Source organism: Cherax quadricarinatus, chromosome 9, assembly GCF_038502225.1.
Source record: "Cherax quadricarinatus isolate ZL_2023a chromosome 9, ASM3850222v1, whole genome shotgun sequence".
Classification (NCBI taxonomy): Eukaryota; Metazoa; Arthropoda; class Malacostraca; order Decapoda; family Parastacidae; genus Cherax; species Cherax quadricarinatus.
In genome coordinates, this window is record NC_091300.1 from 13,205,052 (window position 1) to 13,221,909 (window position 16,858).

General features: G+C 35.1%; 2 protein-coding genes across 2 annotated transcripts in view; one reads left to right on the forward strand and one right to left on the reverse strand.

Annotated features, from left to right (window-relative positions):
• The window catches only part of LOC128686232 (uncharacterized), a 71,159-nt gene extending 68,348 nt beyond the window's left edge, over nucleotides 1-2,811 (reverse strand). The window contains exon 1 of the mRNA XM_053773077.2: nucleotides 2,734-2,811. Within this exon, the coding sequence (XP_053629052.2) occupies nucleotides 2,734-2,762 (29 nt within the window). The 5' untranslated portion in view covers nucleotides 2,763-2,811. The remainder of the gene's footprint in view (nucleotides 1-2,733) is intronic.
• Nucleotides 2,812-3,755: 944 nt separating this feature from the next.
• On the forward strand, nucleotides 3,756-16,318 carry EMRE (Essential MCU regulator). The gene is made up of 3 exons (XM_053773076.2): nucleotides 3,756-3,999; nucleotides 14,561-14,711; nucleotides 15,553-16,318. Exons 1-2 carry the CDS (start codon nucleotides 3,771-3,773, stop codon nucleotides 14,686-14,688), a joined length of 357 nt encoding a protein of 118 aa, XP_053629051.1. The 5' UTR covers nucleotides 3,756-3,770; the 3' UTR covers nucleotides 14,689-14,711; nucleotides 15,553-16,318.
• Nucleotides 16,319-16,858: the final 540 nt, after the last annotated feature.

The following is a 16,858-nucleotide window of genomic DNA, read 5'->3' on the forward strand; positions in this document are numbered from 1 at the left end:
ACACAGCTAGTGGACCTGTGATATTTTTCCCATGCTCAACACATTGAGGGTACGTTCACCCAAAGACTCAGAGGCTGGTAAACTGTCAAAATACACAATAGTTGAAATATTAGGAAAAAAAAAAACAGAGAATTCCAGATCAAGTATTTCTTAACGTAATTCAGTTGGTTTGCATTCCAGTTTAAAAGTGTTGACTACATTCACTTGAAGATAACCCCTGTAAAGACAGATGCTTTGAGATTTCACTGCTACGTTGATGCTTAAATTGCTCAGTTGCTGAAAATATATCTTGATTATTCAGTCTGTTGAACTAATAAAACCACTGGTTGGCGAAACATCTTCAAATGCCCCAAAAATCACAAAGTTGTAGTGACTCAAAGTTGCGTGTAAGGCCTGGAAAATAGTCAAAGATTACAAAGTTTGCACTCATCCTATAGTGCTGCTCACCATCGGATTCACTAGGTAAGCTGCAATTCGTTGCAAATTCTAATAAAAGTCCAGTATTCCGTGCTACCAATTTGGCCTCGGGATTGCATCCCACTGTTGAATGTCATTTTCACGACATTCAGTGTTATACCGCCCATTATCCAATGTATTATTCCGTGCTTCAGTAGCGAAATTAGTTTGGAGAAACATGGCAATTAACTTCATCCACGTAGATGACATTAGAATGTATTAAAATTCTGATAAATATCTATGCAGTAAGATTAAATTGTTCAAACTCATTTAAAGCCTTTCTCACTGGATTGAAATGCTGAAACATTAGGGTGCCTGGAAGCAATGATTCCAGGCACATTATGCTAGTGATTCTAGAGCACGTTTTGCATCTCAGGATACAGTCGTCAGGTGACCTGAAGCTAAACCTGACCTCTCTTCACTCACATGCACAATGGCTTTATACAGCATGTTTCTTTTACGTTTGTATATCTTTCAACAAGTCGGCCGTCTCACACCGAGGCAGGGTGAGCCAAAAAGAAAGAAAATCCCCAAGAAGAAAATACTTTCATCATCATTCAACACTCACCTCACTCATACATAATCACTGTATATATATTATATATATATATATATATATATATATATATATATATATATATATATATATATATATATATATATATATATATATATATATATATATATGCAATAAGATCACAGTAAACAGGTGATTTCAGAATATGCAAAACAACCACTCTGAAAGAATAGAGAAATTCCAAGCGCTTTCTTGACTACTCACATTATAGCGTCCTTGGATGCTTTACTTTCATAGTTCCTTGATAATGTGAGTAGTCACGAAAGCGCTTGGAATTTCTCTATTCTTTCAGAGTGGTTGTTTTGTATATATATATATATATATATATATATATATATATATATATATATATATATATATATATATATATATATATATATATATATATATATATATATATATATATATATATATATATATATGTCGTGCCGTATATGTAAAACTGGTCAATTAGCAAGAACTCATTTAAAATTAAGTCCTTTCTAAAATTTTCTCTTATACGTTTAAAGATATATTTTTTTCTTTATTGTTGATGTAAAAATTTATAATTTTGCACCAAAAGGAACTTAGAAAACTTACCTAACCTTATAATAACAAGCGCAATTTATTTTAGCCTAACCCAACTAAATATATTTTAGATTTGTTTACAATAATGTAATACTAAACAAACACAGTAAAATATATTTTTTTTCGTTAGGTTCAGAATGATTTTGGCGAAATTATTGTATACACAAATTTTCACTTGTCCTATATGGCAAGATGAGCGTTGCTATTTAAGCCAAGATCGCAAGTTCTGCCTATTCGGCACGACATATATATATAATTATTTATATTTAAGGGGCTGCAAGAGTGGAAAGTGGCCAGGGCCTTGCTGGATCTCTTGAAGAGTCTGGCAATTATAAATATACAAGGTGACATTTTATGACGACTTAACCTAAGATACCTCCAAAATTAATCAAAATTATTATTTTTAGGGGGAAGCGCTAAACTCGTTGGGGTGAAACTGCTTGATGAAAGGGAGGCAATCAAGTTCGATCCAAGGAAGGGGAGGACAAGTCCATTTCCTTCAGTCAAGAGCTGCTCACCAGCACCATGGGACCTACCTCCCTTGAGGGGCGAGTGAAATTAAGAACATAGCTCAGGAAACGTTGGAATCGCGGGAAGTTTGGAGTCACAACACTGATGGCTAGCTAATAAATATTAAGGATATAATTGATTATTATTCCCCTTGAGAAAAGTTGTTTGACCCCGGTGATGGGCTCTTGATCCATGAAATTGAACTTGACCTCCCCTTCCTCGGATCAAACCCGATTGCCTCCCATTCCCCCAATGACAAACCCCTACGGGTTTTGCGTTCCCAGATGAATGTTCTGTTACAATAATTTGCTTGGTTATTCTTGTTATTTTATTTATGATAAAGCGCTAATCCCATAGGTCATAAAACGCCCGAGGAATGGGAGGCAGATTTAAGGACGACAGTAGCCTGAATTTCTTGAAGCAAGAAGCCTTCACGAATTATATATTATGCTCGAAATTATTACTGGGAAGCGCTAAACCCTTATAGATAATACAGCATCTGGGGTGTAGGAAGTATAGTATGCAAAATTCAGCTGATTACACCCAGTTTGTTCTTAACTGAAAACTTTTATCTTAGATTATATTGGTGATGGCATCTTGGAGCATTAATAACACATACTTACATGAAATTACTATTGTTTCCTTGACTCATCTTGGAAAATATGACGAAAGAGTTGTAGTACCAAGCGTGTGTTGACCCTCTCAGCTGTGACGCTGATTATCGAGGACTCCAGTGGAATTCAAGTCACTTTGATTTTTTTTTTTGGGGGGGGGGGAGTTATCCTAAGTAATTTATACATATATTACTAAACATATGTTTTATATATTGTGTAAAACTGTACCTAAATAAGCTTACTTATTTACTGACTAAGGATATCAGTCACTCTGTCTGACTTTTTTGGGTTATCCTAGGTTCTCTACACATATGCTGCTATGTATGATAATTCTATGTAACTGTATTTGTGTATACCTGAATAAATTTACTTACTTACTTACTAGCTGATAACCATTCAGGGGTCAGAATTATTTTATCGTAGGTTATTTTTTTTACAGTAAATTCTTATCCAGTGTTATTATATTAAATGTACTAAAGAGCAATAACGCACAATACCGTGACTGGAATAATACACAATTAACTCACACAAACTAAAATAAATAATTTTATTTGGGCTTATTGCATGATCATGATTCTTTAATAATTACAAGGTAGTGTTATTCACTTAATATATAATATCTAAATAAATATAAATTTGTACCGTGCACAACCTACTATAAACATTTAATTTTTGAGAATTCATATAAGCTCGTTAGGCCTAAGATTTATCGAGTGCACGATGGTCATTAAGGTCATATATGTGTATTCTATCATCAAGTATAAATGAATTACTAAAACGTGTGTTAAAGTAATATCTTAGTGTATATGCACCGAGACAGACACATTTTGGCGTATATACCGCGTTATACGACCTTCCTAATGAGTATGTGACCTCTGGCAGGCCTGACCCAGTCTTAGGGGAAAAAATGTGGAGACATAATTGCATATCTCATCTGCTTTCTTTGTTATTAAGATTCTAGATTACAAAAAGAAACATACTTAGGTAGAAAGTACATATGCTAAATATCGTTTATATAACTAGCGAAATAAAGCAAAGTAAAAAAGATGTATCCGTATTGGTTCAAGAAGGAGGATCACAACAAAGGTGGAGAGGCTGGAGGAAGCACTCAAGCACTTGTCTCTCCGGGCATGGCGACACTTGTGAGAGAGATGCAGCGAGTTGCTACCACCACCATCAGAGGTGTGAGGCAGCTGCACCTGTCCAAACCTTATAGTAGCACCTTTACGGCCACAGATGCTGTCATGCCGAAGCCCTACACCACGAAATTTACTGGTATGTCATTCCATTTATAGTGTAAAGCTTTTGGAATATTTCCAAACGGCCAGGTTAGTGAACAGCGTATGTGATATTTTAGCGCTTTTCATGACCATACGTTCATAATGTAGTTAATATCTTACATATAGTATGGGGTTAAAGGGCTCTTCTCATACCCTAGAAGACGTGGGGAGTGTCCCATCACGAGCGAGACGGACTTTTTTTTGGGTTATCCTAGGTAATCTACACATACGCTGCTATGTATGATAATTTATGTAACTGTATTTATATGTACCTATACTTGAATAAACTTACTAGCAAGTATCATAAGGACCCTAATGAAAATAAGTCACTTTGCCTTTCTTGGGTTATCCTAGGTAATCTACACATGTTGCTATGTATGATAATTTATGTAACTATTTATGTGTGTACCTGCACTTGAATAAACTTACCTACTGCCCATGTTCCTAACAGTAAATAGGTACCTATGGGGTAATAGTAGACTGGTGTTGTTTGCCTCCTCGGATAAGACCTAATAACGGGACCCTGTGGGAAACAAGCCGCATTGATTACTTTGAGTTATTTTTTTTTTATCCTTTGTTTAATAATAATGGTCTAATCTGAATATTCTTCCTGATATGGTATACCTGGTGAGGGTTTCGGGGGTCATTGTCCCCACAGCCCAGCATGTAACCAGGTTTCGTGGTGGATCAAGGCCTGATTAACCGGGCTGTTACTGCTGGCCGCATGTAAACTGACATACAAACCACACCTGGCTAGTCAGGTAGTGACTTTAGGTGCCAACCCAGTGCCTTCTTGAAGACAGCCAGGGGTCTATTGGTAATCCCCTTTATGTATGCTGAGAGACAGTTAAACAGTCTTGGGTCCCAGACACTTATTGTGTTGTCTCGTAGCATACTCAAGGTGCCCCTGCTTTTCATTGAGGGGTCTTGCACCACCTGCTGAGTCTTTTTCTTTTGTAGAGTGATTTTCATGTGTAAATTTGATACTAATGCCTCTAGGATTTTCGAAGTGTATATTATCATACATCTTTCTCACCTGCATTCCAGGGAATACAAGTCTAGGAACTTAACCATTCCCAGTAATTTAACACACTTATGTGTGTCATGAATGCGCTCTGTACACTCTCTAGGTCAGCAATTTCATGTGCCTTGAAAGGCATCATTAGTTTACAGCAATATTCCAGCCTAGAGAGAACAAGCAGTTTGAAGAGAATCATCATGGGGCTTTACATCCCTAGTTTTAAAGGTTCTCATTATCCATTTTATCATTTTTCTGGTGGTAATAAATGGGCTGCAATGACATTATCCTGAGTTAAATTTTCCTGTTTTATCACTTGTACACCTTTATCATGCTTAATTAATGTAACCATTGAAGAAATTCACTGAGGCAGGGTGACCTGTAATATATGCATGTCAAGGGCATGCAGAAATGACAGTTCAGGTGTCCCTCCAAACAGTGAATATCCCAAATCTCTCCTTTAGAGTTCAGGCACTGTACTTCCCACCTCCAGGACTCCAGCTAACTGGTTTCCCTGAATCCCTTTACAAAATATTACCCTGCTCACACTCCAACAGCTCATCAGATCCCAGAAACCATTTGTCTCCACCCACTTCTATCTAACACACACACATACCTGCTGTGTGTCCAAGCCCCTTTCACACAAAACCTTTTTAGCATCTCTCTTTCCTTTATATGTGTAAGCTATTTTATAGTTAGCCAGCCTAGCATATGCATTTTTTAGTTTCATTTATATGAACTGGTGATGATTTTTGATTAATATCTCCTGGATCCCTTTCTTTGCATGATACTCCCAGAATTTTGTTACACAGTCTGTATTCTGTACATGGTCTGATTTTACCTTTTCACATTTTCATTATATGGCATATATCAAAGTTAGATTCCAGCATGCATCTGCTTAATTTATCCAAATCTTATAAAGATTGTTACTTTTATAATTTATTTTAAAAAAGATTTTTGCATTTACAAAACAGATTTATATTGGTTTCCATTCCTTCTGGTAAGTCATCTGTATAAATTAAAACTTTATAAGCAAATACAGATTTCTGTGCCATTCCACTGTTAACATTTCCTCAAGAGAACATATTTTTTCTTAGTGCTTTGTATTATCCTCTCGAGCAGAAAATCCTCGTGCATTTTAATAAATTGCATTTTATTCCTCCTATGTTCTGAAGTTTTGAAGTTAGTCTTTAATGAGGAACTCAATCAAAAGCTTTCTTAAAATCTAGATAAATGCCTCTACCCATTCATTCTTTCTTGAATAATTTCTGTCATATTATCTAAATAGATCTCGCATGCTTGAATTTTCAGACTGAAAGCCAAATTTTTACTAGTCGGTAAGTTGTTTCTCTTTCAGGGTACATGTGCTTTCTTCCATTTGATCTGTCAATTTACCCTTTTGTAGCAAAATAATGTACTAAAAATATTCCAAAGAAGATAGCTCAGTTCATCTTCACATTCTTTTAAAATCCATGTTGCTATCTCATCTGGTATTATTTATTTTTGTTATTTTTTTTTAAACACCTACTGTTTCCCACCTCGTCATTCTACCAATTGTTCCTCTTCCCTCCCTCACCCACCCAGTAACTACCTCTTTACTTATCTTGGTATCCTTTTAACTTGATTATCTGTTTTAGATTCACAGTTTCAAATACTGTATTGGCACATGCATAATAGTGTATATTAAAATATTTGCTGTGGGTGTAATTTCTGCAAAACACTTGTTTCAGAAAAAAAAAAAATTGTCACCAGTCATAAAAGCATGAATTTTTTTATTATTTACCCTTAAATTGAACAAGATAAACTATCAGACGCAGTAATAGTTAACAGTCCACTTTTTCCCAGTGATATGAACCAAACAAACAGTAAAGAAATTACTCTCCAGATCATAAAGGACCAAGCAAAAGTTACAGTACCAGAGTCAGAAATAAAGGAAGCCAGGTTACTAGGATCCCATGGTAGAAAAAGTGTTATGCTTAGATTCCACTCACATGACAGGAAAAAAGACTTAATAATTGCATCTATTAAAGTAAAGAAAGAGGTATACATAAACGAGTGTCTTACCAAAAAACGTCAGAACCTCCTGTATAGAGTCAGAAAACTTAAACGGGAGAATAATGACACAATACACCAATGCTTCACACGGGATGGGAAAATTCTAGTTAGGAAAATGAATGTAGGTCAACTGTACACAATCACGAACGAGAATGATCTATCACGATTTCTCAGGGATACTAATCTTACAGAGAATAATTAAACAATGTCCATCCTAAAAGCCTATGTAGTGTAGTGTATGTCTTGCTCCTTTATTGTTCAGATTTCATAGTACAATCTCTTAGTAATTAAATAATCAACTACCTCATTTTGTGATTTTACTAGTAAGCATAAGTCACCTTATGTAATTTTCTTATTTACTATTGTTTGCTTAAATATTAGCTGAATTGATACTTTATCTGTCCATATTACTACCTCATATTTTTTTAAATACTATTAACCCTTTGACTGTCGCAACTCCCAATCCTGAGGTGTCTCCTGGTGTCGCAAAATTTAAAAAAAAAAATACTTTATGAAATGATAGAGAATCTTTTCCCAATTGTAATGACACCAAAAAAACGAAATTTGATGACAGAATTATGCTCTCGCGAAGTTAGCGACCTCGGCGCTGTTTACAAATCGGCGATTTCGCCCACTTTGAGCCCTATTTTCGGCTAATTCCATTGTTCCAGTCGCCCAAACTCATAGCTATTTCTTTAGAACTCCATTTTTTCTATCGATTGAGTACAAGAAACTGCCCATTTACCGATTTCAACTACCTAATAATGTGGTCAGAAATTTGCAATTTGGCCAATTTCACGAAAAATAAAAAATATGACAATTTCAAAATAAGGTCCAGAATGAACAATGCAGACATTCCTGGCTCTAAAATAACATTTTCTTTGCTCATCAGTCATGTCTCCAGGCCCCTCTGATATTACTCTTGCTTTCTATTTTGAATTTTTATTCAAACAAAAAATAGAAGACTTACTATTATGCAGACTACTGCAATACTGTAATAATTGTATAAATAACATCAACCCATTCATGACTGCATATTAGAATGGCTAGTTGGACATTTATTGGACAATGGCATCATTTGTTTACTTTTGAACATTGGCAAAAATCAAACATTTCCCCTACTTTGAGCTCCATTTCTAGGTTCTTTTTATAGTAAAATCAATCAAAATCACATCTATTTCTATAATATGTTTTCCATTCTATCAAATGAGACCAAGAAAACGAAAATACAACCATAATTACTGTACGAAAATAGACCACAAGGTTGGCATTTTAATTAAAAAAAAACGGTCGGAGTTTTTTTTTCTCATTATGCACTGCGTGCTCCAGGATTTTTTTTATATGGTGCACACTGACCACACAGACCCATTCTCTCACATGTGGGCCTACCAGCTTTCTCCCGCTTGATTTGAAGCCGCTAGAATTTATGAGTATATATACGTCAAACACGGTACCTCGTAAGACGTATATACAGTGGACCCCCGCATAACGATTACCTCTGAATATGACCAATTATGTAAGTGTATTTATGTAAGTGCGTTTGTACATGTATGTTTGGGGGTCTGAAATGGACTAATCTACTTCACAATATTTCTTATGGGAACAAATTCGGTCAGTACTGGCACCTGAAGATACTTCTGGAGTGAAAAAATATCGTTAACCGGGGGTCCACTGTATACGACCGCGACAGTCAAAGGGTTAATTGATATTACTTACTAAAATTAATAATTAATTACCATTTTTACTATCAGTACAATTTACTCTTAACATTTTTGACATTTAATTACCATTACTTGTCTAATTACCATAACCTGTTTTAACCCTTTGACTGTCGCAGGCCCCTTTCTGAAACTGTCATTCTATGTCGATAAATTTTTGAAAAAAAAAAAATGATTTTTCTTATGAAATGATAGAGAATCTTTTCCCGATGGTAATGACACCAAAAGTTGAAATTTGGTGGAAAACTCACGGAACTACGCTCCTGCAAAGTTAGCAGTCTCAGCGACATATGCGTATCGGCGATTTCGCCGACTTTGAGCCCTGTTTTCAGCCAATTCCGTTGTTCCAGTTGACCAAACTCATAGCTATTTCTTTAGAACTCCATTTTATCTATCAGCTGAGTACAAGAAACCGCCCATTTACCAATTTGAACTACCCAATATAGTGGTCAGAAATTGGCAATTTGGCCAATTTCACGCAAATTAAAAAAGATGCCAATTTCAAAATAGGGTCCAGAATAAACAAGGTAGACATTCTTGGCACTAAAATAACATATCCTCTGTTCATTAGTCACATCTCTAGGCCCCTCTTATATTATTATTGCTTTCTATTTTGATTTTTTATTCATACAAAAAAATACAAAATTTACTGTTATACAGACTACTGTATTATTGTAAAAATGGTATAAATAATATCAGTGCACTAGTGAAAGAATATTAGACTCCCTAGTTGACGTGTATTGGACGTGTGGTGTGATTTGTTTACTCCTGAACATTGGTAAAAATCAAACATTTCCGCTACTTTGAGCTCAGTTTCAAGGTCGTTTTCATCGTCAAAGTAATGAAAATCATCTCTATTTCTGTAATATGGTTTCCATTTTATCACCTAAGACCATGAAAAACGCGAATACAGCAATAAATATTATACGAAAATACACTTCAAAGTCGACGTTTTAATCCAAAAAAACGATCAGTTTTTTTTTCTCATTACGCACTGTGTGCTGCAGGATTTTTTTTTATGTGATGCACACTGACCACACAGACCCATTCTCTCACATGTGGGCCTACCAGCTTTCTCCCGCTTGATTTGAAGCCGCTAGAATTATTGAGTATGTATATGTCAGAAACAGTGGCACATAAGACGTATTTATACAGCGTAAACAGTCAAAGGGTTAATACCACATTTACTATCTTAGAGTACTCTTAAATTCCTTGTACTGCCAAATAACCTCTAATATAACTACCAGTGCAATATTGAATCCAAATAACTGTTCTTAAAATTTAATACTTGAAATAAACATTACTTTTTCACTTTCTTTTTTTTTTTTTTTTTTTTGCTAATTAATCTTTTTTTGTAATCATTATTACTTACTAAAATTTTAGTAAACACTATATTTACTACCAGTCAATTTTACTTTTGTACATTAATCATTATTTTATACTTTTCATAACATTTTGTTGCCAAATTTTCAAGTTTGTATATTCAACTCCAACCTTTATATTATCCTTTGTACCTGTCTACCATCATATTATAACCAAGTCATTGCCATTGTTATTTTTTACTTATTATTCTTTTGGTACTTTAATTTGTGAATTTTATTTTGTCAATTTAAATCTAGTTATACTCTTGGTCTTGTTAACAACCTATATCAGACCCTAGCGCAATTGCAAGTACCATTTTAATTTGTATTTTTATATTATAAGTTTATACCTAGTTGTACTTTAACTCATTCTAGCTCAATACATAGACAACAATAAATTCATTATATTAGACCTTAGTGCAATTACAAGAGTGAGTCTGGTGCCACTTGTAATTTTTTTTCTTTTTTTTTTTTTTTTTTTAGTATTAGTTTATACCTAGTTGTACTTTAGCTCATTCTAGCACAACACATAGACAATATCAATTTCATTATGTTTATTAGTGACTATACTCTATATGACCAAAGTGCTTTAGCAGTATACTTATCCAAACCTTCCACCACTACAGAAATCAGTATTAGAACTCACCACATAATACAGGATATAAATAACCACTATTTAAACCTAAAAGATGAATGATCACATTGACCCTGATCTAAACCTCCATAATCTAACACACAATCAAAACTTATTGGAAAGTAACTGCCTTTATTACACAGCATCACAAGCCAGCACTATCCTGAACACTGCTCAAAGTCTATCAGTTCTTAACTACAACATCAGGTCCTTAAGCAAGCACTATGATGACCTCCTGGCACTCCTTGATTCACTAAAGACACCCTTCTGCATTATTCTTACTGAGACCTGGCTTAAGCAGGACACAATTGATATCTACCCACTACCAGGATACACAGCAGTCCACAACTGCAGACCATACCAAGTTGGGGGTGGTACTGCAATCTATTACTCTAACCAACTATCTTGTATTAGCACTAATTGCTTTAGTGATGAATATGGGGAATACATTTTTGCTAATTTTACTGTAAAAAACCTCAAGACGCCTATAACAATCGGTGCCATATACCGGATACCCCACACAAACATCCCAAACTTCAGTGAGAATCTAAAGTCACTAATAACAATCAGACAAATGAACAAGCACCACCTTCTCTTAGCTGGAGACTTCAATATCAACCTTGGCCTACCAGATGATCAGACTGTAACTGATTTCATTAACAATATGAACAATGCACTTCTCATACCAACAATAACTAAACCAACCAGGCTGACTGAGACAAGTGCAACCGTAATAGACCACATATGGACCAATATACTAGCCCCCCTTAAATCAGGGATAATCACAGACAGCACTACTGACCACTACCCAACCTTCCTCTTAACGAACATTAGTAAGCCACCACTCGAATACAACAAAGTTTCATTTAGACTCCATGACGAGGCCTCAATAAGGAATTTCACAGCAGACCTAGAGACTGTTGACTGGCCTACCTAATTCTCCAATGCTCATGGTATTGACGATTGGACAGACATTTTTCTTAACAAAATACTTAGACTATACAACAAACATTGTCCTATAAAAATGAAACAGATCACGAATAAACGGCTTGGTTGCCCATGGCTAACCAACAGCATTCTGAAATCCATTGATAAGAAACACCAATATGAAAAGCAATATAGAAAGGGCTTAATACACAAAGATGTTCTTAAACAATATTCAGCAGTTTTCACCAAATTAATAAAGAAAGCCAAACAACTGTACTACTCCAGCAGATTCACTGACACAAGAGGAGATATAAAAAAGACCTGGAAAACACTTTCCCAGATTCTGGGGACCCACAAACTGAAAAAAACAAGAATATTGTTCTAACTAAACCTCATGAAACACCAATGCATCCCACTGATACAGCTAACAGGATAAACAACTTCTTCTCAAACATAGGATCTAATCTCACCAGTACAATCCCATGTACCAATGCCCGTGCCGGGGACTACCTAGATGGGAATTTCCCAAATTCCTTCTATCTTGTACCAACTGAGCCCACGGAAGTCACCGCGATCATAAAGTCACTTAAAAATAACTCGGGGGAATCTGTCTCACGTCCCACCATTATTGTACAAGCGAGCGGCCCATGTCCTTTCGCATGCTATTACATTACTTTTTAACAAGTCACTAGAAACTAGCACTTTCCCGACACTACTCAAGACAGCAAGGGTTACACCAATACATAAAGGTGGTGACCCTACAGACGTAAACAACTATAGGCCAATATCAAACTTACCATTGATATCCGAAATCTTCGAGAAACTCGTGCACAGGAGACCATATTCATTTATAACGTCACAAAACATACTCAACCCCTGCCAATTTGGAATCAGGAAAAATAAAAGCACTAATGATTCATTTGTAAAAATGCTAGACCTGCTTTATAAAGCATTGGAAAATAAGGAATATCCGCTAGGAATTTTTATTGACCTACGAAAAGCATTTGACACAGTAGACCACGGCATCCTACTCCACAAACTTGACCACTATGGTATAAGAGGCCATACGCTTGCACATTTTAAATCCTACCTTTCTAATAGGTATCAGTATGTCACCATTAAAGACACAGCCTCATCAATATTGCCACTTGATACTGGAGTTCCACAGGGAAGTGTCCTTGGACCCCTGCTCTTCCTCATTTACATCAATGATCTTCCAAACATATCCAAACACCTGAAACCCATTCTCTTTCCTGATGGCACGACTTATGTCATCTCTCACCCTAATCTTGCCACCCTCAACACCATTGTTAACGAGGAGCTGCTCAAAATATCGACTTGGATGACAGCCAATAAACTTACACTTAACACTGGCAAAACCTACTATATTATGTTTGGTAGCAGAGCAGGTGTTGCACAACTTAACATTAAGATGACAGCACTCTAATTGCCAGACATAATGAGGGCAAATTCCTTGGCCTATACCTCGACAACAACCTAAATTTCAGCACCCATATCCAGCACATAACAAAAAAAAGTATCCAAAACGGTGGGGATCCTCTCCAAGATACGATACTACGTACCGCAAACTGCCCTTCTCACACTATACCATTCACTTGTATATCCATACCTCACCTATGCTATCTGTGCTTGGGGTTCAACTGCAGCAACACACCTAAAGCCAATAATAACCCAACAAAAAGCCGCAGTAAGAATAATCACTAAATCCCATCCCTGGCTACACCCCCCCCCCACTCTTCATAGATTTAAACTTACTCCCTGTTCAGAACATCCACACTTACTACTGTGCAATCTATATCTACAGGACCTTAAATTCCAATATTAACCTTGACCTAAAATGCTTTCTTGATAGTTGTGACAGGATCCACAGGCATAACACCAGACACAAACATCTCTGACATTCCCCGTGTTCGACTAAACCTTTACAAAAATTCAATGTATTTCAAAGGACCTAAAATCTGGAACACCCTACTCTAGAACTGCAGACACATTAATCACTTTCAAAACTACAGTTAGAAAACATCTTATCTCCCTGATCCACCCCGACAACTAACTACATGATAACCACCTGGTGGTTCAAAATTACACTCACTCACCCACTGACTATAAACCCAGAAATACTAATCTTAATCTTAAAATAATAAATCCTAACTAGTCATAAGTTTGCCTATGATACTCAAATATAGACACCTTGTATTGTGCCAAAACAAAAGCATTCACATTGCTAAACTCACAAATTATGATGTAGTCACTTAGCCTTAATACTATAATCTGTAAGGATTTAATGTTGAGAATTAATCTAAGTCTGTTCGAAATGCCTAGCCATGCTAGGTGTCCTAGTGGCCCCCTCTGTAATTAGTATTTTATAACATGTAAACCACAAAATACCCAAAACCTGTAAACCCCACATTGTAACCATTATAGAGAATAAACTTGAACTGAATTGAATTGAATTAAATTATGTTCAAGACAGTCTGGTAATTATGGATGTTATGATTCCATTTCTTGACAGTTTAAATAAAAATGATTATTGTGAATCTCACTTTAAATGTGAGCCTTGCTGCTTTCTCACTTTGGTTAAGAATTCTAATGTAACCAGCAACTCAATGGTGATGTCATGGTCTCACACTCATCACTGGCGAGAAAGACCTTGATGAGCTATGTGGGTTTTTCCCCAACACTGGTATACTACAGTCTAATAAACCAAGTCATAAAATTGAGTATAGGATAATACAATATTGTAATGCAGATTTCTTGTGTGTAATGTGATAAAATTAAATAAAATATTGATAACAGTGATTAAAATACTGATTTATTTACAGGTTATATGGGTGTTACTGTGGCAACATCAATGGGTATATTTACTGGTGCAGAAATAAGCAAAAATATTGCAAGCTTCCTTGAAGAAAATGAATTGTTTGTTCCCTCTGATGATGATGATGATGATTAATCATTAATTAAAAACAATTCAAGGTAAGTTTTATTAAGCAACAACAAGAATGCCCATCCTAAGGGGCAAAAGGACCATGGCAAATTGCATTTTGAGGGTCCTGCCTCAAAAATTTGATTTGGAGAGTTTTGTCAAATTTAAACAGGTTTAATCCTGGAAATAAGCTAGTTTTCTTGCATATATATATCTGTACTATCACCAGAAGTTGCTAGAGTCCATTATTGTATCACTTTCATTACTAGATAATGGTGTTTGTAAAATCAGAAATAAAGGAAACCATTGTCCGGCAGTTCAATTCCTCAAGATTCCAATGTCATACAGTATTGTTACCTTCAAGTGTGTGAAGTTTTACTTTTTGTTGATAAAAATGTAGTTGGCATTGAAAATTGTGCATTATGTGATTTAGGGCAATAGTAAGACCTTTCATATTTCATGGATTGAGTTCACTACATGTTTTCAATGGGTGTGTATGCTGGTGGTGCAGTTGATAGCATCCTGCCTTGCATCTATTTTAACAGGTTGATTCTGCATGATTCCTTTCTCATAATACATACTCAGATAATACTAAAATTTAAAGGACTTTCAGCCTTAAATATTTAACCTATGGTGCTTTTATCTGAAGAAAAAAAATATGGGAATTATGTTAATATGACCCAATGGAAGTTCACCATGAAACTTATGCAGGTGAGGCAGTTGTCACAGGCTGAGTTCATTTTCAGGAGAGATACAGGGATAAAAGTAATTCCTGCAATACTGATGCTTTAATATATGTAATTTTGGTATAGTTATACAAACAATCTTACATATCAAATAGGAGAAAACTAGGTGCAGCAGTGTATTTTATTTTCAATATTTCTTTCCCAGGTTTGTGAATTTTCATCTAGTCTTCACTGCTTCCTTCAAATCATTTATTCAATTTATTAAGTTAGCTATTAGTTTTACTTGACTGTAATGATACCAATGTTAAAACTCTCATGTAAATGAGTAAAATGTTGATTTTTTTATGCATATATTAGTGACTTAACAATTATTATATAGTTGTAAAATATTATGCAGTGTAATTTATGTATAGCATGAAGATTTTACTTTAACATTTGCCATCTGTTATATACAAAGTATGCATTGGTTATATACTTAATATACCATATCTCTGTCATGTAACTTGTTTAAGATGTCTGATAATACTTATAAATATTATAACTGTTTAAGGTATAGCATTTAAGTTTTGCAGCGAGTTTTTGTTATCGCGTAATACAGTATGTAAAATCTGGTAGAGTTGTTAACGTAATTCTTTGTATGAGTAAACTACAACAGTGTGTTTCTTGAATGCCACATGAAAAAAAAGGTCACTTGTAACAGATATACTGTATTTTGTGTACATTATTTACATACAGTATTAATGTTACTGTAAAATCTTAATAGGTGGAAAGTTAACATGAAACAAATGGAGAACAAGAATTTATCTTATTCTATGTTAGTGATTTATTCCTGTATGTGGAATTTTCTTTTAATTTGCTTTCTTGCAGTGACTGGAAATATCTTTGTTCTGATGATTTACAGTAATACTAAGTGTTTTAATTAGTTTTATGTATTGTATTAAACTTGTGTTGAATAAAGTTATCTAATGAAATAGTTTTAAAAATTTTCCTGGAATGCTAGAGGCAATTGATGTAACTGAATGCAAACAGTGTATGCAAATGTGTCAGCTGGTAAGTAGAGATGGAGTAATTTATTTCCACTAGACACAATAGAATTGTAATGCTACTTGTGAAAATAACTGGTATTCATTTGTTACAGCCTTTTGCAGAAAAATCAGTATTAAATAGAATTATGAGTACACTGTAATATTGTTAATTGGCAAATTAGATGGAAAACTATTTACAATAAACCCTCTTACAATGCAACTTTCCATAGAGCAGTTTTGCTGCATCTTGGTTAACCCTTTGAGGGTTTTCGTCGTACTAGTACGTCTTACGCGTAGGGGTTTTTGACGTACTAGTACTCATAAATTCTAGCGACCTCAAATCTAGTGGGAGAAAGCTGGTAGGCCTTCATATGAAAGAATGGGTCTATGTGGTCAGTGTGCACAGTCTAAAAAAAATCCTGCAGCACACGGTGCATAATGAGAAAAAAAAAACTTTTTCCATTTTTTTTTAATAAATCAGCGACT